At 33.5% G+C, this 26,872-nt stretch overlaps 1 protein-coding gene across 1 annotated transcript in view; it reads left to right on the plus strand.

Annotated features, from left to right (window-relative positions):
* The first annotated feature begins 2,481 nt into the window (after nucleotides 1-2,481).
* LOC140744808 (uncharacterized) overlaps nucleotides 2,482-26,872 on the plus strand; it is a 79,846-nt gene continuing 55,455 nt past the window's right edge. Inside the window, exon 1 of the mRNA XM_073076478.1 lies at nucleotides 2,482-2,718. Within this exon, the coding sequence (XP_072932579.1) occupies nucleotides 2,628-2,718 (91 nt within the window). The 5' untranslated portion in view covers nucleotides 2,482-2,627. The remainder of the gene's footprint in view (nucleotides 2,719-26,872) is intronic.

A 26,872-nucleotide genomic window follows, 5' to 3' on the forward strand; every position in this document is an offset into this window, starting at 1 on the left:
TTTTTATACATTAATAAATATATTTATAAATACATATTATAGAACATTTAAGTGTTCAAAAATATTAGCCATTTCCGTTTTTAAAGTGATATATATATTTTTTTATAATATAAGAGTAGCAGACGAACATGCAGTCCATCAGGTAAGTGGCTACTGCCGCCCATGGACACCTGTAATCAACCCCAGATAGGATTAGATATTCCTACCTGAGGTCGGCCACAGATGCGCCGCTACCCCTGAGGACTAAGCTGGAACGCCTCGGAAAAGTCTGTCTCCCTTACCACATCCTTCAAACCGGAACACAGCAGCGCCTAGCACTGCTGTTATTAGGTAGAAATAGGTGTGGCGGTATTTCTCACGTGACAAACAGGAAACTGAATTCAAGCCTTTTGGTATTATGTAAATAAGAATACCATATGAGTTTGATAAAGGCAGACTTTGCACACACAGGAAGTAACTGTATTTTTTGTACTGATATTTTTTACAAATTACATTTACCACAAAATTATTACGAACGCTCACAATTTGAACACTGCTGATCAATTCTGAATAAAACACAAAAGGAACGCAATAAAAAAGTATTACATTACTTTTTCACATCTTCCACCTACATGAAAGTTTATCTTGGGTGGAATAATGGCTTTTTAGGAAGCATATTAATATCTCGGTTTACGTTTGATACTGATCAATTCAAATTCAAATAATATAGAACGTTACGAAGCGTTACGAAGTAATATTTTCATCTCCTATTTTATCCCCTTGGGGGCAGAATTGGTCAAAATCCTTTCTTAGCGGATGCCTACGTCTACTAGCGGATAACATATACCTGCATGCCAAATTTCAGCCCGATCTGTCCATTGGTTTGGGCTGTGCGTGGATAGATCACTATGTCAGTCAGTCACCTTTGAGTTATATATATTTAGATAGATATAGGAGCAGCAGACAAGCGTGCAGAGTCCACCTGAGTGGCTACTGCCGCCCATGGTCATCTGCTATCAACTCTAGATAGTATTAGATATTTCCGAGGACCTGAGGTCGGTCACAAATGCGCCGCTATCCCTGAGGACTAAGCTGAGACGCCTCGGAAAAGTATGTCTCACTTACCACACCCTCCTAACCATAACACAGCAGCGCTCAACACTGCTGTTATCAGGTAGATATAGGAGTGGCGGTGGTGCTGCCGGAGTCGAACCAAAAAGGGTTCTACCGCCTTCAATAATAAAGCTGTGTCAGATTTTCACACATCGACGGTTCGTAATTTTAAATTCAGTCTGTCTAGTCGGAAGTCAAATCCACTGCACAAATAATTACGTTGATCATTTTGGTATACATATAATATGATTATTGTATATCTTATATATAAAATTTTCGTGCCACAATGTTAGTTACCGTACTCATCCGAAACGGCTTTAGCGATTTTCACCAAATTTTATATGCATATTCAATAGGTCTGAGAATCGGCTACTATCTATTTTTCATAACCCTAAGTGGTAAGGGTTATTCACCCTTAACATTTTTTTATTTATATGGCAACACAATGTTTGCCGGGTCAGCTAGTACTTCATATATATTTATTGATATTTTTTCTTCAATAAAAGTCACATTCACATTTATTTAAAAACATGCATATTTCTATGAATGTACTAAATGTGCGTGACAGACTCCTATAAAAGACAACTATATCATTATTATAAATGAAAAAAGCGTATCAATTTTCAACGGCGAACATTAATAAAATGAAACCATAATAAAACGTAGGCCGCGTACGCTAGAGTATAATATGCGGGTGCAATCATTCACAAAGAATAAAGAGACTGACAGATGGGATATTTTATATTTAGTGATAAATTTACTAACTATTTAATGGAATCCAATATTTTAATAGTAAAAGTGGTAGTTTCATAATTTGATTTCGGGGAACTTACTGCCTAACCTACTTTTTCCTAATAACAATTTAAGCGCTGTTATCAGAAGATAAACTAGAAAGTTTGAGGGTGTGATTAAGGAGAGACTCTTATACAAGGTGCCTCAATTCAGTCCTCAAGGTCTGTAATGCATTTGTGGAGAACGTCAGGTAGGACTGTTATCTTTTCTGGGGTTGATTATAAAGGTTACTTACTATCAGATGGACTGCATTCTCATTCGCTACATTTCATGCATTCCACAACTGGAGTAAAAACAGTACTTATGAGATGCTTATGTAGGTAGTATTAGGTACCTACTTATCTTCACCACGTTAAACACCTTGTCTTTTTTCGTTATATAAGAATATTTAATAAGTTGAGTCTTTACAAACTAACTCTGGTTTTGATGCTGTGTAAGTTGTAATATTATGACCATAACAATATTATTTAAGTTAAATCTCAACAAAGTAGGCATAATTGTAAAGCAAACCCAGAAGTCATTCTGTACGTGAATTACTCTAGAATCGACAAAGTTGCGCCGGCGCATAAACCAGCTGATAGAAAGTCCGCGCCAACACTTCAGTTGTTGACAGGTCGCGGGTACGAACGGACGTCGATCGCGGCGCAAATGTTACCGGCTGCACGCGGGAAATAGTTGCGTCTTACGTGAATTACATTTTAAAAATATTTTCGTATATCGAACTTTAAGACTTGCAGACTAAAATGGGTGTCAGTGCAAGGATTGTCTTCTTGTTCCTTTTTATTTCTGTAGCAACAGCCATTCCTACGGGATCTGCACGGACTAAGATCGATGGTATGTATTTTTAATTAAATACACATAAATCTTACTACTATTTACAAATATATCCTAACAAATTATTCATTAAATGAAGTCGGTTTAAAAATAAAAATAGGGGATGGCTAATGAGCCATAAAAATGATTTTTAAACATTTGAAAATAAATATAAATTGAATACAATGAGTAAATAGAACACTAACTTTTTTAGACGTGTTAGAATGCGTTTTCGGCCGGAAATTTTCAGATTGTACTATAATTGTATCTGAATAAAGCAGAGCAAATATAACCAGGAGATGATTGCAAAAAAATACTTATGCAACAGAGTTCACAGTTCGAAACAGTTGCAAAAGCGGTGCAGAACTTTTACGAAAAATTTCACGGTAAATGAAATTATTCGCGCCTATGAGTGACAATGACCTACTGAAAGCAACGAGACGTCATGCTCTAATGGATTGCGATAAAATGGAATTTACCTCAAGACAATGAAATATCTCCCAACATTATGATGCAGGGCAGTCCGCGTACTGCATGATAAGAATAACATTTTACATCAACGAGTTACCGGCGATCGTACAGGCATTTATTTGGCACTATTACAATTTTTACGCAATGTCTGCACTGACCTGCAATGTAATACTGTCAGCGTTTCGTTACAAAAACTATACTTACTGAGTAGGTACTGTAACATCAAACAACTTGACCGATATAACAATAAAAAGTAAATAGATCTTGCACAAAAATGTCGGAACATCATTTCTTAGTGTCTCAATGCTCCGGAAAGGAGGGTATTGCGTTTGATATAATAACAGGGTTTTTGCAAGCTTGTTGCACCGCATTTTTGTCCCTCCATTGTCTACCTAACTACAGCCTAATCATAACTCACTTAGGAGATATGAAGGACGAATAACTGTGTCAAATTTAATATTATGCCCTTAAATTGATCTGTACTAGTATCTATCGTAGCTTTGAAAGTCATAACTACTGGCGCATCCATACCTTTTAAGATAAATACCTCCTCAATGATACTAGAACGCTTCCATTTTAGGATATTACAAACAGCAAGGCCTCAGTCAAAAATTCAAAGATTTCTAACTCCGACCTTATCTTAACTGATTACACCTTTTTATACAATTTAAAATTACTTTTTGCATCAATAACTCTATCAACTTATTGATTATTTTTAGACAACCTTACAAATTTAATAAACAAATCTAGTTAAATCCGTTTCGCGCCGCGAACAATGAAACAACAAAGGGTCATCAAATCGTTGCTTAAGTTGATTTTCTTTATCCAAGGTTTCCTTCCAATTCTAATATTGCCTAATTGCTCTAACCTGCAGTCTGACAATGGAACTTAAATAGTTAATGCTTAGAACCGAATAGTTTTTCATCACCATTGTTTAAAATGTCATTACGGAACGGAACCGTTCACTTCCGAGGAACTAGGGATGGCGATCTGAGATCGATTATTCGAAGATCTTTTCGGCCAAAAAAATTGATTATTTTTATCGATCTCCTGTAATGGATCGATCGAACGATCTTTCATCCTAGAAAATCGAATGTCGATCTTTTCGAAGTTGGTTGAATGTGTTATAGACATTTTTGCGGACAGATTACGTATTTCAGTACTAGTTTGATCCTGATGACCTTTTTTTCGCTATCTTAGCCCGTTTTAGATGAAAAGATCGAAGATAGATTTTTCGGGAATCGATTCTTCGGCCTCGATTTTTTTATGAATCACTTTTTTGCACTTCGACTCGAATCGATTCAAGAATCGATCTATTTCGGAAAGAATAGCCACCCCTACGAAGAATCCGCTTCTCTTGTGCAATCCACGTGAGACACTTCACGGGTCAACACCATACCCTTTTGTTTATCTCGTAGACGTATTGTCTTGTAACTTTATGTCGTAACGCTCAATTTAACTTAGAAATTGGTCGTTTTATGATACTTTAATCAAATTTATGACAAGGGTATCTGTATACTAAATTACCGTAAATATCATGCTGTTGCTCAAGCAATTACTGTAGCTTTGTTGAGCAAAGGTCTCCGCTTATACAAGGTTTACACCATTGTAAAACGCTCTAACTAAATATGTCTTGGTTGACTTCACAACCTTCTGAGGATGTTAAAGAGAACCCTCAGGCACAGGTTTCCTCAGGATGTTTTTCTTCACAGCTAAAGCAAGTGGCAAACTTGAAAAATAAGAGTACTTGCCCTGATTCCAACCAGACTGCACTAGAAATTTCATACTCCAAAACGATATATCACTGATCGAAGACGGTGAAATTGCAACGGAGACTTCCATTAAGGTCCTCAAAGATCATAAAGCATCAGCGATCTACTTCATTATTATTATTATATTTTAGGTTTGATGATATAATATATATCAATTGTCAATTGTCTTCGGATAGTAATGACTATATTATTATCATCATCATAATATCAGAAGAACTACATTCGTTCTATTACATAAAAATCAACAAAAAAATTGCATCGCCTGTGTCACTAACTTCCCGTAACGAAATTATACCCTTTGTATGTTTTAACATGTTTTAAACGTGATTTTTTCCTCTTACCTGGTATTGGCACTTGTCAGGGTTCAATATCCTTGACGGATCCCGACTCTCCAATATTGACAATGTACTCAGACTTTTACGACCTTAACTCGAGTTAAGGGCCTGACAAGAACTTAAGCATAATAATGCAAAACCAAATTTGGTGAGCAATAAGATGTGGGCGTACGAATGTTATTCTTGTGAGTATTAAAAATGTTCTTAATCTGTAAAATTAATAACCTTTTTCATAAAACGCTTTGCTTTTAATAATATCAATATTTTTGGTACCTTTCTCGATTACTTTTCTTTGTTTTCTTGTCGCATTTATTCTATATCAAACCGATTTATCATCAAATTGGTTTCCAATTCGTTTCCCCATAAGGCATATTAATTAGTACGTCTAAATCTACAATTACACGGCACTTTCGGGTTTGGGTATTTGTGTACGTATGTTTGTATGCACGGGAGCTACTATATAAAGAAGCTGAGAGTGGAATTGAACAGAGAACACATTTATTGTCCCTTTTATTGACATGATATGTACGGGCTTCTCTCATAACTGCATTGCAAATTTCGAAATAAAAAAAATTACTCGTATTTTATTCCTACAGTGTGTGTTTAATTCAATTCATTTATTTATCAGTTTACAGAGGTCGATATTAGAGATCCAGTGACATAATAAGCGATTATGCAACAAAAATGTTTAACAACCAACTATGACCTCATTCACTAATAAATAAAGATGGTTTGATATTTGTTAGTAAGACCAGACTTAATCCTAATGTTAGTAAAACATATTTATAATACCTTAAAACAGATAGACATTACAATTTTATGTTAAAGACTAGCTGACCCGGCAAACTTTGTACCGCCTCAAAATCTATTTATCAAATATATTTCATATATAATATAGCCTATGTTACTCGTAAATAATGTAGCTCTCGAATGGTGAAAGAATTTTTAAAATCGGTCCAGTAGTTTTTGAGCCTATTTATTACAACCAAACAAACAAACAAAATTTTCCTCTTTATAATATTAGTGTAGATTACGATAGGCACTGGAATCTTAAACGAGTAATTAATTATGTTGTCACTGCGTTCTTAATTATCTCTGGGTACGAAGTTAATGTAACATAAACATAAATATAATTTAAGTATCTAAAGAATGTTAATGCTTGTAGAGCCCACATATTTGTATATTTTAATAAGTTCGTTATAAATAATAATTAGTTTAATTATAATCAATTAACATAGATGTCGGCGAAACTTGAGTTGAATTAATTTCGCTAAACTTTAACGTACTGCGGATTGCTTATGTGCATAAACTTTAACTAACATCTATTTCTGATTGGGGTCTTATAAGGTGTACTTGCTTATTGCGAATTACTGCCCCCTACTGGTCACGGGTCTAATTTCAATTGAAAAAAAAATCCACTACGTAATGCACTAGCTATTGCAGAGTCAATACTCTGCAATAGCTAGTGCTAAAATCAATACTTTAGAGTATCATAATCCTTCAGGCTTATACCCTTCACGATATTTCGTTACCGTTAAAACGAAAGATCATAAGGTTCGTACAGTCTAAACATGATATGGAATGTGAATCTGAATTTCCAATACATGAATAAAATCCAATAAGCTGCTACTGTTACATCCTATGTTTACTCACGCATTTACTTACACGGAAAAGGTCCCAAGTGTGTTCTCACTACAAAGGTATAGCAATTACAATTTGAAATTAGTTTTTGTAAAGTTCCTGTTCTGTTGGAATTGATTATTTGTAGTTGTGCATGGGTCAGTGACCTCTGAAAATGTACGAGTCCCAAAGATCAATAATAACATGCAGGACGATCTTGACGTCTACTACTTCTAATTTCTAATATCTTCCAAATTCCAATTTCTTTAGATATAAATAATAGAATGACCGCATTAACAGGTGATTCATTAGTGATGTAAATGTTATCGACAACTCAAATAATACGATCCCTCGATATGACACGTACAAACATTTTATCGATTCGAACAACTCTTTATTTGTAATGCAATGTAATTCATTGTTGTAATGATTGCTAATAACTTTACTTTGTAATATCTGTAAGAAAAGGCAATCGTTGTTCAAAAATTCAGGTGCCTATTTGTAATATTGATTACGCGTTTCATCATACTTGCAGGTTACAGTTGCTTATCGTACTGTACATTGATTACATTACATTATGTCACAGTGTCTCAATCTATGTTTGTGTATATCGAAAGCCGAAATATAGAATCTGTTTATATTTTAAATGTGAAAACTTTCTTTCACTTCTGCCGGTGGTCCCGGAGTGGGACCTGTACCCTTACCAGGAGTTTTTACGTTTCGACAAATATGACAGTTTTGGTATTTGTTTACGTATTGGCCCATACAATTTCCTAGTTCTGACACAATCCGCTAGGGGCGCTGATTGGAATTTGTATGGGCAAATACGTAAACAAATACCAAAAGAGTCATATTTGTCGATTTTGAAAACTCCTGGTAAGGGTACTGTTGATTTTTATGTTGATTTTTTTATGAAATCACACTTAATAACAAAGTTGAATGAAACCCCCATTCAACTTGGTGATAAAGTGTCGCTACCGCCCATCGGCCTGGGTAGTCAACCCAAATACTACTGGAACCCTGAAATTCGCTATGGATTTGTTATTTCTCAAAAGTAAATGTTAACCTACTCTTTAAACCTAAACACAGCAGCGCATATCATTGCTGTTATTAAAGGTAATCGTTCAGATTTCAGAGACCATTACTTCATTAAGCTTAAAAGTTAAGCTGAATGATGCCCATGAATATCTGGAATTAACTTAACAGAATATTTCTTGTGACTCATGCAGGTTGAAGAATTCTGCAAACTTCTGATGTTGGTGTAAAGAGACACACACGTAAGAAACGAATAGATATTGGATTTGAACCCAAGATTATAATTGGATATAGTAAATACGAAACTATTGCTAATAAAGCAATTTCTATGACTAAGTTCCCTGGTATGTTTATATTATTGAAACGGTGTAGGCTGCCGAGATATTGAGCTTCAAGCAATTTTGTAATTAATTGCTACATGATTATTAATTTATTATCCTTCAAACATACTCGTAATAATCGTAATTTATTGATTGAAATACATAATTAAATTAGTTGATATACCATGGCATTCCTTGCCATGCTAACTTTTGAGTAATATTAGAATTGATTATAATATTACAATGAGAAATATTTTCTGAAATTATTTATAAAACTGTATCTACTAATTTTAGCTCTATTGAAATCGACCTTGATGTAAATACGTATCTCATATTTTTATTTTCAGTGATTACATAGTACTGAAAAGTTTTATCCAAATTACATTATCATAGATGGTGTCTCCCACTGCAATGTAAAGACTTACTCACTAATTTCAATTTATGATGGAAGAAATGAATGGCGCTGTGAGTAATAGTAAATATAGTATGTTTCTATGCATTACGTTGTTAATGTAAATGATACGGTATTTTTTTCAATAAATAAATAATATGAAGCTGTTAGAACCAAGGTAGCCTAACTACAAAAAACGATTTACAATATTTGGCGAAATATAAAAGTGTATAATCCGCTCTGAAGTCGTTACGAAGAGGTGTAGTCATACAATTTACTATGGCGACGTGATTCATTTCTATATTCTATATTCAACATTTTTAAATTACGAAAATACAGATAGGTCAAAAATCATTAAAATGCAGTTAGGCCACTCCGGTTCTAGCAGCCTCATATATAAGCTGATATATAATTACATAATATCTAACTGTAATTTAGGGCTTCACGTTAACGTTTAGGAAATAGTTTACGTGCAGACAGTTTTTTGCCTATGTTGTATAAGCGAAACCAGTTCTGCATCTTTCCAGTGCATTTCTACACTATCTTGTCATCAGGAAATCCTTATAAAGTCATAGTTCTGATATGAAGAGTCATCGAACTCTACTATAAACATGTTTGTCTCAATGACCGCGCGGATCAAAACAAGGAAAATGAGTATAAATAAATCAATGTAACTGAATTATAATAATTTGAACTTGTATTCTTTATAAGTACAATAACCTACTGTTGATACAATGATATATTGACGGAATCAAAACGCTCATAAAAAGTAGTGCTTTATATTTTGACCATAATATATTAATCACCGATAAGTTAAAAAGAATATGATGAAAAGTAATATGTGATAAATCTCACGATATATTTAGAGCTAGATACAAAACCGGTTATTTATGTGAATATCTAAATATTTATTATTTTATTATGTTGCTGTATACTTACGGTATATAAAGCCAAAATTATAAAATTTAATTTGTGTGTGTATATAAAAATGTAACTTTTGTCTATCAATATATGTACAAACTATTAAATCTATATAATAATAACACCTGCGCGAATATGTTTGTACATCTATACTAATATTATAAAGAGTAAAACTTTGTTTGTATGTTTGTTTGTAACGAATAGGCACAAAAACTACTAAACCGATTTTAAAATTTCAAAGGCTACATTATCCACGAGTAACATAGGCTATATTTTATATGAAATATATTTGATAAATAGATTTTGAGGCGGCATAAAATTTACCGGGTCAGCTAGAATAATATAATTCAATACTTTTATACTATACAATACTTTACTTATACGTTATTAAGGCAAGATAAAAAGAGATTACTTAAGAGGAAAAACATTTTTATTGAAATGTTACGTTACATATTTCCTTGTCCCTTATAGGATATAGCTTACATAAGTGAACCAGCCACAGGCAAGGCATGTTATAAGTTTCTCATACATCCGTACACCGGTAAGGCAGCTTACGTTTATAGAAAGCAATGCAGAAATGCAGTTGATTATATCCTTATATTTTATGTCCAGTGCATTAATTTCGGGCCTACCTGTAGTTGAAGAAACCTACCTTAAATTAAAAAACCTTCTTAAGAAAGAAAAAAAAAGGATCTTTTGTCTCAGCGATACACTATAGAAACTATGGATGTACCAATCTGATACATAAAAAAATCACCCTTATACATGCACATACACATGTCAACACTAGTATATAGAGGTAGCAAGGCACCTGTTTCTAAAAGCTATAAATACGACTTGTAACTTTTTGGGATTCATTTGTATGAAATAAACATTCAAAGTCAGTAATACTCACATTGAAGTCCTGGAAAAAAGGCGCAGGATCTTGGTACTCTGTCCCTGTAGTTCCGGGACTAGAATAGGGCTACGGTATCCCCTGCCTGTCGTAAGAGGCGACTAAAAGGGGGCTTCCGGGGTTGCCGGCGGCAAGAGTGGGAGCTCGAACCGTCCGGAGAGCAACCCCGGGAAGAACGGCGGCATGTGTGGTCGCATGCCGTCGTAAACACCAGGTGTGCGGGAGGAGCGTAAAGTGCTCCCCCCAGGGCAGAGCCGGACCGAGGCATCGCGCTCGGAGGACTCCGGTTGTGTTCCATCGGAGATCTCGGAGTTCTCCACCAAGCGCTGAGGACGGCCACCGGGGGGGTTTTAGTGCGGTAAAAATCCCACATAACCCGGCGTCGCTCCCACGTCGTCGGGTACCTTTTGAAGGTTTCCCCCTCGAAAACAAAAAAAAAAGGATCTTGGTACTCATTTCTGTTCAGATTAGGAACATCACTACTGTAGACTTCTCTTAGAACCTTTATTATTTTTTGAGTTAATTAAGAGTAACATTCGATGCAACAACCACTAACCGGATGGACTGCATAGTTTAGTAGTTCTTATACAAAAAACAGTCTTAAGAGCACAAGTCAACGTCAGCTCCAAGCTTCAGCGATCGCTAATGTCTTCATTCTGACATTTAAGTACATCAATCACTGTTGCATAACGTACGATAAACATGTTTATGAATAGAGCTTTCTATTTGTTTACATAGATTTTATGTTCACGTGTTTTTGTTAGGATTAGCATAATGTTTACGTTTGAGTGTCTATTCACCATTTATGTTCATTATAGGGACAAACTTTAAACTATGGCTATATTTAAGATTCTCTATGTCATTGTAGGTAGTAAAATGACCGTATTTGGTGCTTTCTAATATTACGCTATCAATCGCTATCATGATTACCCATGTATCAATGATGATACTTCTTGAAAGTTGCTACTACAATGTACATAACAATCCTAAAAGTGTTTTAGCTTCAATAAAATAAATAAATTAATCAATTGAAATAAATTCAAATAAATATATTATTAGGTCGAAATATCACTTACTTATACCTGAGTTGATCAACTTGCTAAAGCAAAAACTCGCATTATAAAGCTCTTAAATTTTAAATCAAAGTCGGCTTTAAATATTACTTTAAATTAAAGTTGAATGAACGGAGCATCAAATCGAAAAAAATGGCCAAAGCACTCGAAAACTTCTAAAGATGATTCGTTCAATTTGGCATCATTATAACGAACATAATTTATCCTTCTCAATAAAGTTTATGGCGTTGTAAAAAGTAAAGTTAAGACACGTTTTGACGAATGCCCTCTAACGAAAGGGTTCCGATCACACAGGTCATTGCCTCCACACAACTCAAGGTAAGTGAAAGTACAAATCGAAAGTTACTGCGAATCAAACTCTTTGTTAATACGTTTTTTCTTTACCATTTTAAGAATTTTTCACAAAAACTGAAATGGAAATATTTCAAATAAAACTAACAGTCCGAGATGCGACTAATCGTTCGTAACGATTTACATTCAATCTTTTCAATAAGTGAAATTGATTCGTCGGTTAATTAAATTCAAAATTGAATACCAATTTTATAATAATAATGTTCCTAATTAGCATACTGTGATCGGAGAACTCCTTAAAGGTATATCTAAGGTCTTATATTAGACTTTCTCTTCCCTGCTTCTTATAATATCAATACAACGACATTAAGGTATATCAAAATTAATAATTCTTATGAATATTGTTGTTACGAATCGATTCAAATACGATAGTCATATCAACAAGCTGTCAATCAAAATAACTAACGATGTTTCAACAATCTAACTCTGAACGGAGCTAAAAAAATAATCTATAACACACGCACTCGCTTTAAACTAACGTACATAATACTAGAACGTTAATATATTTGCACCACAGTTATTAATATTTCAAAAGCTACAGATACGCAGCATTAGTAAAAAAACCAAAGAAATACTTTATTATAAACTTTGCACGAATATTTTTTTGAGCAATGTGAAAGTGCATCGAAATTTTATTACACATTTTACTATACGAAACCGTACATCGATCTATCGAATCGTACATCGTACCTCGAACCGTACATCGTACACCTATTATACTGTAAAAAGGCGGACATCGAACTATGAATATTGTTGTACCCGTAGTTTATATTACCGCTGCACTGAATAGCGTGTTTTTTTTTTATAATATAGAAGTCGCAGACAAGCATGCAGTCCACCTGATGGTAAGTGGCTACTGCCGCCCATGGACATCTGTAATCAACCCCAGATAGGATTAGATATTCCTACCTGAGGTCGGCCACAGATGCGCCGCTACCCCTGAGGACTAAGCTGAAACGCCTCGGAAAAGTATGTCTCCCTATTATTTCTGATGGGCTCGCATAAAATTAGCCGCAAAATGAAATCTCTCTTGAGTGATCGGCGAACGACAAGCAAATTATTTGCGCCTCCACATGTATAACATAATAATATACGCGCACGCTACATTACACCACGATCGAAGTACCGATTTTAGTAATCTCTGTGAAGAAATTTAATCCGAACGGCTAAATTGTTGGATATAAAAAATAATTACACATTACATTTCATCATCAACCCATTACTGTTCCAATGAGACAGAACTCTCTTAATGAGAGGATTTAAGGTCATAGTCTTTATCTCAACTTCGAAAACTTTATTAAGCTCTTTTAAGTATATTTTAAGCTTCTTCCCGGGCCTTTTCTCATCGCTAAAAAGTAATTAATTTTTACATCGATACTCCTTTTTCCTTTATTAAACAGTGATATAGGTGCATTCGAATCTTCAAGAGACAGGTAATTACAAAAATAAGTCGTAAATAATATTTTGATTGGCACAAAAGTCTTCTCTTTAAAGATCGTGTTTATTGTTGAACAAAATTGATTACTTGAATATTTTGAGATAAAAAAAAATTAATTAACATTGTAATCAAACATTTTAATCATAAATATTGTTAATATTACATTACATGGTATTGTTACAAGGCGTAGCAAAATTATTAAGGTTAAGTCACTGAAAAAATTACATAATTTTAAATAAATAAAAAATAAAAAAAACCCGTTAGATTTTTGCATAACTGTTCACAATAGATCTATTATTATGAACAAATAATTATCTTATATTTTGTTACGAAAGAACATTGCAAATAATTTAATATTCTCTTGAAATTATTACTGTAGTCAGTCATTTGTCAGAAGGAAACATTTGTCAGATGTCGGCATCGACCACATCCAGTTGTCAGCAAAGAAAACAGATGAATTATAGTCCCGATATTGTTATTATGTTAAAAGGCAATAGCACTCAACATCAGAAGAACTTCATTTTCTATTTACGCAACGTACGAGTAACGTACTCGTATGATGGGTATACAACTTTTTTAAAAATTTGAACTGTCAAAAAATCTACCATCACTACCACCTACGCACCTACAAACCTACACCTACAAATGCATTCAACTCCAAATCAAAGAATCGAAATCCTGTCTGTATTAGATCATGGACTTTAAGATACATTGCTTTCTATGACTAAGTCGGAACTCCTCGTGTAAGTGTATCTCCTTTATCTACTTTGCCCTTTGAACTAGAATACATAAGCGCTTGACATTGCTGTTACTATCCCTAACCAATTCCGCTTTTCTCTTGCCTTTAAAGTCATGCGGAAATTTGATCAAGGAAGAAATAATTCATTTTGAGTTACATCGACAGTTCGCGCTTCCCGCCCGCTAAAGGTCTCGGCAGGTCATTTGGGATCTCGTGTGAATCACATCTCAAACCAGTGATTAATATTTATTGTTTACCGACTGTATAGGGCTGTAGAATTAATTGTATCTTAAAAGAACATTATATAAAAATTGAGAAAGTTAACTACTTTTGATTTTAATGTTCATTTGTTTTAAACTTAATTTATAATTTACCTTATTTTATAATTTTCCCTTTTAAAGACATTCTTTTCTAACGTAATGCTAACGTAAGGCTTGTGCATAATTATATCGTGTTGATTTATTTTCTTAATTCTCTTATTTTTAAGGATCATATTTTTTCTATATTTTTTTTTGCATAAAGCACCTTTTAAATATTAACCTTAATAAATATATTTGAGTACATTTTAAAATACGCATATCCTTGTTATAATGATACCTAGGTTTAATATAATACGTCTAATTTCAAAAACTCTATGACCATTGTCTAGTAACTAGGAACTTAAAATAAATTCCATTAATTCCTAGGAAAATGGCATACATACAAATAAAAGCACTCTTGATTCATATTTTGGTTACCGTTACGCCTCAACTTTTCGTGTTACACTTGATTTTACTCCTCATAAAATTTCCGTACCGGGCCTTATAACTCAAATCGTTTCTTAAGGAGTAAACTCCAATAAAGTCTTAAGTGCCTTTTATGCGGATAAAGTCACGGATATCCGATATGTAGTTAGTAATAAAAGTACATAAAGTGTGCACATTATATCACGTTGCATGAAAGAGAATGGAATTCACGACTAGGCATTATTATCGTAACTGAAAAAGGAATAGAGCAATATCCGTCGTGAATCACTTAAACCATTCAAAATTAAATATAGCATTCATGTACTACTTAATCTACCACTTAGGAATCTAAAAAACTTATATAGCGGACCGCCTGCTGTGGTTCAGTGCTATATAGATTTTGTTACTTTGTTTGATTTTCATTAAAAACCTTACTATCAAACTGATTAAGGTAGTCAATTTTTTTTCGCGCCAGTATTTAAAATGTAATAAAATAATATTATTTTCACACGTGTATTTTCAGTGTTGTGGATGCCATGGACATAAAAAGAAATACATAAGGACCCCAAAACTCTTATAAAAAAGAAATAATATTTACATACCTAACCCGGGATCGAATCCTGAAACCTCTGAACCTGATGTCGGACTGAGCCAAAACATTAATCAGGATTAAGAGAATTTTCCTTAAACCTCTCGTTACAATGTATTTTAAATTAAAATGTCATCAAAGGGATTTGCTACAGTAAGCATAGGATATGTATGGTGGCAGAGCGTTGCAACACATTCACTCACAATGCCGCAGCACGTATAGTACTGTGTCGAAATGGGCATTGTTGAAAAGCCTGAACTCTTTACAAGCTTAAGATTGCATTGAATTTAGACGACAATTGTTATAGTCGTATGTGAGTGTTTAATAAAGGATCGTGTCCAATGAAAGTCAGCTCACGCCTATTATTGTTCTATGTATGGCTTTAATAGTAAATCGATTATTTTACGAAATAAATTGTTAGTATAGAAACCTAGTAGTGGCATTTTTTTCATTAAAATAAAATCTTGTTGTAGTAACATAGTGATGCTAATACATTGTTTTGGAAAAAGTATACTTAAGTGCTAGGGAATTGAAGAAAAGATTCGTTTTTGTTAACTCATACAAATAAATTAATTAGCGATTCCTTAACGCCGTTGCTTTTATGTATTGAGTTCGGTTTTAATGATAGTAATTATGTATAAATCGGTCTGAAGATGAATAGCACAATTAAATAAAACTCCACTGATGATGCTAATAAATATACGCGATTAAATCTTTGAAGCCGAAAGGCATTATCGTTGGATTGCGTCTTACGTCGTTACGTCGATGTATTGTATGGAGATAAAAGGATTTAAAGAAAGAAAACATACGTGGCATTAGTCAACGTCGACTGGAAGTACTTTTAAGGTTCGAGAGAAAGTGGTCATACAAAGATACATGAACATAAACCGTTTAAAGTAATGAAAAGATCATGTCCGGATCTTTTAAGAGACGGTTATGAAATTTTGTATAAAGATCCGCTCAACATGAGATCAGATAACAGTAGATTTATTAACGATATTAACATGAAGGGTTAAAGTTTAAGAATTAATTTATTCGAAAATATACGTAATATGCATATACATTCCATACGCATTACCATGCAATGTACGCCTCGCACTGTCAATCAAAGAGGGAAATGATTAATTAGCTGTTCATTTATTAAATAACACAAACCCTTATTTAAAACAAATCATTAGATAAATGTAGAAAAAGTGGGAATATCAATGCAGAAAAATATTTCGTTAGAGAATTTTTTACCCTCCACTAATGTAAATAAGTCTACGACAAATTGATTTCAGATTGTTTAATTATCCCATATTTAATTTTACATAATTATATCACATTCATATTATATCTGTATGCAAATTATTGCCATAAGTCACCATGTACATCTTGTTTATATAAGCTAACATAGGCCAAAACTACTTTCTCTTAGAAGACCTTTGACCAATTAATGTGTTATATTTGTTCAAGCCTTGACGGAAGTTACAACTAACTTTAACAACTCTTATAGTTATATATTATATACAAGTAAGTACTTGTATATAATATATATCTACAAGTATTTACTTATTACTATTAAAGGTATAAGTATTTTATCGGAGACCTTATAGATGTCTTGAAAATATCGCTTAAGGGTTGCCAATTATTTGTATTTTCTTAAAGAGTTTTCTAACTTCTTTTAATCTATATCATTCTCAAGACAAACATCAACTCTGCGTCTTTGGACTTCTTCTAAATGCAAACTAATGGCATCTTTTACTTATTTAGCAATGCCAAAAGTTGCCAAACCCTGAAAGGAAACATTATTATAATGTAACGTAATTTCGACATCAGCTGTCACTTCATATAATTTTGTCGAAAAATCGTGACTGTAGGGTCTCGAGCGCAACGCCATTCGCAATCTCTATGATTTGCCAAATCCTTATTATGCCGAACGCTTGAAATATAATCGATAATGGGCAATTATCTTCGTACCATTCAATTGTCCAAAAGCGTCATTGGCAAGAACAATAGTTGCACATACGGCCTCCAGACGAATGTCGGGTTAATTTAGGACTTGCAGATGCGTTCCCAAAAACATAACTAATCTATTCGTCAGTTTATGAAAAATAGTGCTTTCCATTTTTAGCGTGAAGAGATATATGTTTATGTTTGCGTGAGATATGTTTTGTTGGAAAGGTGCGGATGCCAGCTGACTTACTTCTTAGCCTCAGTAATGTCAATGCATTTGTGATCGACTTCACTGAAGCATTCACCATCGGGTGGACTACATGCTCTTCTGTTTTATCATTATAGAGGGAACTCTATAATAATAAAACATACCCAAACATACATAGCAAATAATCTGCTTGAAAAGAGATTTAAGGGTGCCATGAACCATACAATTCTGGTTTGCTACCTGCATATAGAGAGAGACTCATTTAGGGTCGGAAGTATAATTTCTGTGAACAAAAATTAATATCTTCCATTAACGTAATCAATAATAATGTTTTAGCGCTCTTATTTCTTTGAAGCTATTGTATTGATAACGATTTATCAAGGTAAGCAAGACCAGCCTTCGGACACCCAACAGCCTACGGAATGGGTGACAGCTGAGTTATATCATTTAAATATTACCTGAGTGGCCGAGCCTCGATGTCTAAGGTTATATAAACTCATTTTCACTCAAATATAGTTATAAAGTAGAGTATATTGATTGCAACCATGTAATAATGATTATATGTTTTTGTATTTTCAATTTCAATTTGTAACCTAATAATAAGCAATAATAGTGACCTACCACAACAATTTCGTTCTAAGTATTGAACCACACCTATTTCTTAAAGAAATAGTGTTTGTGCTGTGTTTCGTTTTGAAGGTTATTATATTGCTAATTATAATTTTGATCGATTTCATGAAAATAATAATGCCCTTCACAAATACCGACTCTCTTATTCTACTTTGGTCGTTTCGGATGTGCATGGGCGGCACTGACCACGTAACATCAGGTAATTGAAACATTAGACTGGAAAAGTAGAAGAACCAGTATGGGGACATGGGTCTCTTAAAAAAAGGTGTAAAAAGAGCCCTCCTTCAAAGCCGGCGATCCATTGGCGACTCCTCTGGTGTTGCAAATGTTCATAGGCGACGTTGACTACTTTCCATCAGGTAGCACGTCTGCGTTATCGTTAGGCTCAAATATAAAAAAAAAATGTTTCGACCGGGGAGATACCACCATTACAATTGTGTCTAGCTTTCAGCCGTTCTTACGTTTCGATGGAAGGGTGGATTCATTTTAGTCTTCTGGAATAGCAACGCATCTATGATCGGCATCAGGAAGAAGAGGTTTTGTTCTATATAGCATTCGTTACATATGGCATCAGTTGAGTTGCAAACTCGTTTACTATTTCAATCTTGTAATAAAAATAAACAAACTGAATGCCCGTTGAATACTTGCATTACATAAAAACGTTAAGCAAATACCAAGTCGCACGTTTCTTTTCTTATCTTTATCTTTTTACCTTCAATCCACAAAGAAAATTGTAGCAGCTATTTTTAGTGGCAAAAAGATTTTCTGTAGCAATTTTCCGCTTTATTTACTAAAGGCCTTGATCAATAGACACGTACGTATGCTTTCGCAGTCCGTTTCACACAAATTCTTTGTTAGTCGGTGTATGCAAATTAGCTATAAACGAGTACAATTACACCTTACTGAACTAGTTCAAACGCCTTAGACAGGTTGCGAAACGTGTTGGTTTTGTTTAATGGACTCACTTACATAGTCATACGTAGGTATTATTTCATACTTCACTCTTTAGACTCGACTAACTGTATATGTAACAGAGTAGCGAACTCATAGAGAATAATGCTGTTTTACATAAATTAAGACTTTAGACTTTAGAGGTCTCCTCTCAAAATGAAGGCTTAGGTCATTATCTACCGCGCTGGCGAAGTGAATTTGCGGACTTTACATATCTTTGAGCTTTTTTATCGCTCAGATATATCTGACTATAGTTAACTATAGTTAGGTACAGATTTCCTTACAATGTTTTCCTTCACTTACTTTAGTGTTAATTTCTAATTCTCTTTCTAGCAAATAAATAACTTATTGAAAATCAGAGGTGCGTGACAGATTGAAGATTTTATATACTGTGTATTTATATATTTTTTTTCTTTTTATGTGCCTATGACAGCGACGATAAAGTTAATTCTAGTAATGACAGCGATGTTCAATTAATATTTTGTTAAATATTAAATATTTATTTTATTATTTAAATAGGAATAGACTTCTTAGATGCATCATTAAGTATTACTAATTTATCATACAATTTTTGTCCTAGTTTCATCATGCAATATTTTCTGAATATAACGTTTCATTAAGTCAAATGCTGTACTTAACAATGAATCTTACAAACATTGCTCTATCATAACTTATCAACCGAAAGTCTAAGACAATACGCGTCAAAACCTTACCGCAATATTTTGCAACCGGATTGCAAAGAGTGCATTGTATGTGCATTATTATATACGATGACGGCCCACTTTATTACTGTAGAATATTCACAAAGCACACACAGGAAGACAACAGCACGAATAGCAAATCGTTAGTCAAGTAGAGTCGTGCTCTAAGTATTAGACAACAACATGGCAAGCCTTTTTAATATGTATTCCGCACTGACTAACTTGCTAATGCCATTTTTTGTTCTGCGGAAGTGTAAATTTGAGTCTATAGGCAGTCATTAGTCAAATGGAAACTAGATTAAATCGCCTTAAAGGAATGGGTGTGATTTAAAGTACAATTATTTCCTGTCAATTCTACCGTTATATATTTGGGTGGAGTAATAAAATCAGTATAATTATTTTCAACCGTTAAAATTGAATAAGTTTAAAGTTCGATAATTTTTTGCAAAAGTATTGCAAAATTGACCCAGATATACCGCTAATGTAACTAACTATTGTGCTGTGGGTACTTATAAAATATTATCTTAAGGTTCAAATTAATCACTAATTCAATTTATAATAACTAAACTTTTAATATCGAGTGCCTGTTAGATTTTAAATTTATATCTATAGATGGATTGGTAATAAAGTGACTTTATTGAAGGTAGTACACTTCAACGGCACCACCATTTATGCTTATAACAACTGTGTTAACGTTGATATGGTCTCTGTTTTTAACGGTATGATAAGGGAAATTTATGAGAACCTAACTTAGTCCTGAGGAGTAACAACTAACAATGCATCTGTGGCCGACCCTAGATACGATCCTTATCTTCTCTGAGTTTCATAACATATGTATACCAATGGACAGCAGTACACAGTAGCCGCTTTAGAATTTAATTTAATTAATTTTATTGGAATTTAATCTTAAAACAATTCGTTTACATTTGTGTACTTTGCATATATGCAATTTAAAGTGCTAATGACATAATAATGATTGATTCCTAATTTGATTACCTACATGAATAACGTCAATCTGAGATGAACATTAGACGAAGGTCGCGAGGTCAAGCACCTGAATTATTAAAAAGTCACTTTAAGGTCTTTAAAACAATCAAATTTTGTTAAACAAAATAATTAAGCGAATATTGCAATATTTACAAACGATTTGTTGATATAATAATGTTTTAAAATATCATCATGGGAATTTTAACATTTTTTTTTTCATAATATTAAAGGACCTGTCAAACGTGCAATATGCATGCAGTCGACCTGGCAGATGGTAATGGTAAATGTGTATTGGCACCCATGGACAACTGTAATCAACCCCCGATAAGATCCTGAAGGATCCTGGAGCTGGCAACAGCTGATTTTGACGTTTATACCCCTGGGAACTAAGTTGAAATGACCTGGATTAATCTTCTTTAGAACACAAATAAATAACGGGAACTAACTAGGTAAATGAAGTTTTATTTATTTAATTAATGCTGATATTTCTCCATGACAACAATTAAAAAAACTGGGTCGAAATATAGTCACTAAATAATTTATATTTATAAATTATATTGAGTACCCGTTACTTAAAACAATTCGATCAATAGAGAAATCAATCGGTATTTTTTACGTGTTTCGGTACATGATCTTAGGTGTAATTTAATATGTAGGTATCACTATAAAATGTTTAGGTATCGTGAGGTAAAAATAAAAAACCATACGGAAGGGACATATCTTAGTCATTACACAAATCAAGTACATTTTGCTTTGTGACATTCGATCGTGATCAGCTTTATCTCAGATCGATCTTAATTCTAAGCTATTGATAGGTTGTCAGTAAGCGAGCGGTTATCTAACGAATGGGACTGACGTAATATTGACTATTGTAGGTCTATGGGCTATGGGTAAGGTCATGTGCACACTATCCACCTCCTCTTCCCTTTAGAATGCGAATTATGTGAAAAATCTTTTTTTGTGGATATTATGGATATATTATATACTAGCAGATATAGCCCGGCAATATAATAGCTTTCGAATGGTGAAAGAATCTTTAAAACCGGTCCAGTAGTTTTTGAGCATATTTATAACAACCAAACAAACAAACAAAGTTTTCCTCTTTATAATATTAGTGTAGACAAATCGTTATGAACCAATGGTATAAATAAAACTGAAGCGCTTTATTTAGTTAATGTAGCATCAAAAATATGTTTATTACAACTTTTAATAAGAATTCCTATTCTCAGTAGTTATCTAGTATTTTAAACATCTTATTTCAAGCAGAACACCAATATTGCTAATTTCAAGTGTGAATACAGCCTTAGCCGAAAACAAGGAGATTGCTATTAATTTAAAGTGACATGGATTGGAATCATCTGACGCCGGAATCTATTCATTATTAAACACAGTGTTCCAGTTACATATCCATGTTATATAATACTAACATCTAAATTGGTTTATTAACTATTTTGGTAATACAATCAGTTCCATTGATAGTTTTCGAAATTTGATTAATTTATATGGTTCATTAAAATTAATATGACAGTTTGTGTAAACATAATATTACAGCAACGATTTCTATTACGATGTTAATTTATTCATTACTAAAAACGATGCAAGGGCATTGGCAATTAAGTAAAGTGTTTATTATTTATTAAAAACTGTATCCACTAAATAATCGCCGGTGTTTCATGAGGGAATTGGTTTAGGTGTAAAGGACAGGAAATCTGGAGGCACGGCAGTGCTTGCGCCAAATTGAGCCATAAATATTTTCAGTAACATTGACATAATTATAACTTACGACTTATGATGCATTTACATCTAGAGTCATCGTGTATGTTAGAGAGGGTAAAGATAAAATCGTATCGTTCGGCCCGTATCGCATACACATCCTGGGCCTGTCAAAATATTGTATACAAAATATAGAACCTACTTTACATGAAAACAGTTAACGATTTCGGAAAAAGCAATAAACACGTGCGTTGATAATTAGTTAATTCCAAATTGTTATTAGCATTGCTGTTCAAAGTGTTAAAAAAATAATACAAAAAGATATACCCCTAATAATTTTAACTCGATGTTATACTATGTTGATATTTTTGATCAATTGTCTTCGCTATATATTTAGTCAATGAGTCAATATATGTAGAAATAATAGTCACGGCAATATTTAAATAATAACAAGCATTTATATCAACATTATTATAATGCCACAGAATTGATTTGTCAACAGTAACATAAACTAGCTCTGGTAATTAAATTATCTATTACCGAAGTAAATGCCACGATCGTAATAGAAATGCCACTGTAATAAAAAACTTACCTGCATAAAAAAATGGTACCTAGTGACCAATCATATAGGTATTGTACAAAATGTACTTGTCCATATGATGTGTGATAGCCATATTTTAATGTGTTTGATTTTTACTTTCACTTCAAACAATATAATCTATCATGTGTTATGTTTATTTTCAATATCGCCTAACTAAGGAAAATCGAGCTATCATAACAAATTTATCAATGGGTTTGGAAGATATTATGTAATAAAAAATATTTCATACGTACAATGACGGGCCCGCAAAACGCTTCAGTCACGTAACAATGTCAGTTTCAATTAGAAGCACTTATTATCATGCCTGAAATTAATTATTCCGATGCTATTCTATACACTAGAATCTGAGACGTGCTTGTCATATGTTAGAACTTTGACGCATTAAAATCCGGCAATATATACCTTTAAATCTCAGTACACAATAGAAGCAAACCTTGAACCAAAAACATTTGATTTTAACCCTTGTCAATCTCCAATCGACATATTGATGCTTTCACTAACGATCTATAACTCTACACCGATCTGTAAGTCAACCAGGGCCGGGTTTAGCGGTGTGAGGCATCGAAGGTTTCGGAATCTTATTATTTTCCGAATAAAACCAAAAAATATGTCCTTAAAAATGTATATAAAATAAATTTATTTGTACTAACAAATTTACAGATAAATTTATCAATAAATTTACAAATAAATTTATTTCAACGAAGTGTTAACTCATTAATTAAGTGCAAGTATTATCGCAAAAAATGCTAAGAAATACTTTTTGAAATATACCTAATCATTACTGACCGGTTGAAATTCGTCTAATTTTTTCTCTATTTTGAGGCCCCATCTCTTGTGGAGGTCCCTGCCATCCTCCAAATCCGGCCCTGAAGTGAACAATGTTACGATGACTTGGCATTTGGGACGATTGAACTGGGTCAAGAGCAAACATCTTCCTCGACCTTATAATTGGTCGCGATAAATAGTTTCATCACAAAAGTAATTTTAATGAGCTGTAAGATGTTTAGCTCACAAACCTTATGGGCTGTTAACATTGGACAACTGTATATTAACACGTGCTTAATATGGATATTCTAATGAGTTAACTGATGAAGGGTCAAAATGTGTGGGATAAATTGTTTATTTTAATTTATTCCTGTTTATTTCTCTGTGTATTAACCAAAACTCTTAAAAGTTTAAAAAATATAGCATAGGATTAAAAAAATATATTACGTTATTGTTTTAAAATTCAATTCTATAATTTCTATTTAGAGTTCCATAGTGAAATGATAAAATCCGAATTAGTATAGATCATAAGCATTAATAGATTCTGCACTAAGGTAGCTTTAATTCCATTAATTTAATACTCTATTTTTTATAATATGTCGTTCTTATTCACTTTTATTTCGTATAAAAAACCAGTGTACAGAGTTCCCAGTTCTCTTAACATTTATCTTATGTAACATATATTTGAAGTCTTACAATATATTTAAACCTAACAAACGATAACAAAGAAGGCTTTGCAATGTAATCCTTACACAGCGGATAACGAATCTCTAATTAGAAATAACTGCTGTAATTAAACCAGTTACACGGCGTAACATCTGCTGAAATATTCAATTGTTGCTGTTATTGATTCTAATCGCAAGAAAGCATGACTTCTAAAATATTGTTTTATAGAAGTGGTGATTTATTTGACGACCCGCGTGGCGGAGCGGTCACCATACCGATCTGACGCGCTAAGAGTCCCGGGTTCGATCCCCGGCCAGGCAGATTTCTAAATGATGAATTTAAGATTCTGTGTCGGGGTCTGGGTATTTGTACCCACGATACAGGGAATTCTAGTGTGAGGCTGTAAATGCAGAACGTTTTTTTATGCTCAAAGCAAAGTTAAACCATTTTTTGTCAGGAGCAACGTCAAAAAAATCCCATTTCAATATACCTTTTATGGATTACGTCGTGCCCGTCCATTAAATGAAGATTTTTACTAAAAGAGATTTTGAAATTTATCTTGTCCTGATACATATTATTATAAAGCGTCCATTATACAGGCATAACATAATAATATACAAAGAATATGATAGACATCTGTGTTAGTAAATAAATATAGTTAAAAAATTCTTTCGATCTAAAATGTGTTATATTCGGAATATACACCAATATACTCTGTTAATAACATACACCTGTACCCTTAGTATGAGTTATTACGTTTTTACAAAGGTGACTGTTTTGGTATTTCCCATACATTTTCAATCAGTTCTGATACAATCCGCTAAGGGCGCTGATTGGAAATGTATGGGCAAATACGTAAACAAACACAAAAACAGTCATTTTTCTCAAAACGTAAAAAACTCATGGTAAGGGTACCCTTACGTCATTTTGAGTTAATATGCCAATTTGTTGTCCACTGCTGACAATTTAACTTAATTCTCGAGAGCAACAACTTATCTGTTATCAACTTCAGATAAAACGACATTCCTCTTAAAGGCGGTTTATTACTTGTAGATTACTTACCCTTGGCTGCATTCTGGTTAGCTTATTCTATATTATAAATAATTTGAAGTTAGGATCCTTTGTGTTTGGATTCAACAGGCGCCACCGTCACACCTATTTCTACCTAACAACATAGATTAGTAAAGATACTTCGCCGCCTTGAAATTGAATGAAGCCACAAACGGCTTATTTTAGTAAGTTCTTTTTTTGAATTCTTGACAAATAAAAACATTTTTAGAGAAAATTTACGTTCTACGGTTACGAATAAATAACTTATACTACATTAGGGACATTTTAGCACGGAGACGTGGCGAAACTTTTTTACGCAACTATTTCAATTCTCAAAACTGGGTAGTTTTTCTTGTTAGGAGTGAGTAATCTTTACTAATCTATGCCTAACAACAGCATTTTAAAAGCGCTACTATGTTTAGGTTTTAAATGTCTGGTACGGGAAATATTCTAATCCGAGGCGTTCCTGCTTAGTCTCAGGGCAAACAACGCAACTTTAGGTAGGGCTCTTATTGTATCTGGTATTGATTACAGATTTCCTTAGGCAGCACTAGCCATTCACCATTAGGTGGACTGCATGCTGGTTTGCTACTACTATATAATGAAAATACGTTTATGTAAACCACTATAGATCGTTACAACCGCGTAATTAGAAAGTGCTAATTACACCGACTTTATTATTTAAACAATTATTTCAATTATTTGTCGTCGTGCGTGTCTCACACTTGTCAGTTATAGCAATAATAACGTTATTTTCTTTGCTACAATTACCCTCAGTATGAGGTTTTACGTTGTTACAAAAATGACTGTTTTTGTATTTGTTTACGTATTTGGCCTTGCATATCCAATCAGCGCCCTAAGCGGATTGTATCAGAACTGATTGAAAATGTATGGGAAATCAAATCAAATTAAATTATTTATTTTGCTTATTATAGGTAAATACAGTTGTTATTTCCTCAAAATTGTCCTTTATATTCCACCTCGTAAATACGTACACAAAAACCAAAAACAGTCATTTTTGTTAAAACGTAAAAACTCCTACTAAGGGTAAATAACTGCAGTTGCTCAAAAAACAATGGAATGCAACAATTGAACACAATATAGCGTAGAGTTGCAACGGATTACCGGTTCCGAATTCGGATCATATCAGTGACCGGCGTGATTCGGAACATAATGTGCGTGTCAGCGGCGAAAATAGGGCTGACCGATAAACGAACACAAAGACAGCAGCACCACTTACGTAATCTTCTACCACAAAATAAAAAAATAGGGATAACGCGTATAATTATTAAT

Source organism: Epargyreus clarus, unplaced genomic scaffold (assembly GCF_041222505.1).
Source record: "Epargyreus clarus isolate Ecla_fem2 unplaced genomic scaffold, WU_Ecla_fem_2.2 ptg000009l, whole genome shotgun sequence".
Taxonomy (NCBI): domain Eukaryota; kingdom Metazoa; phylum Arthropoda; class Insecta; order Lepidoptera; family Hesperiidae; genus Epargyreus; species Epargyreus clarus.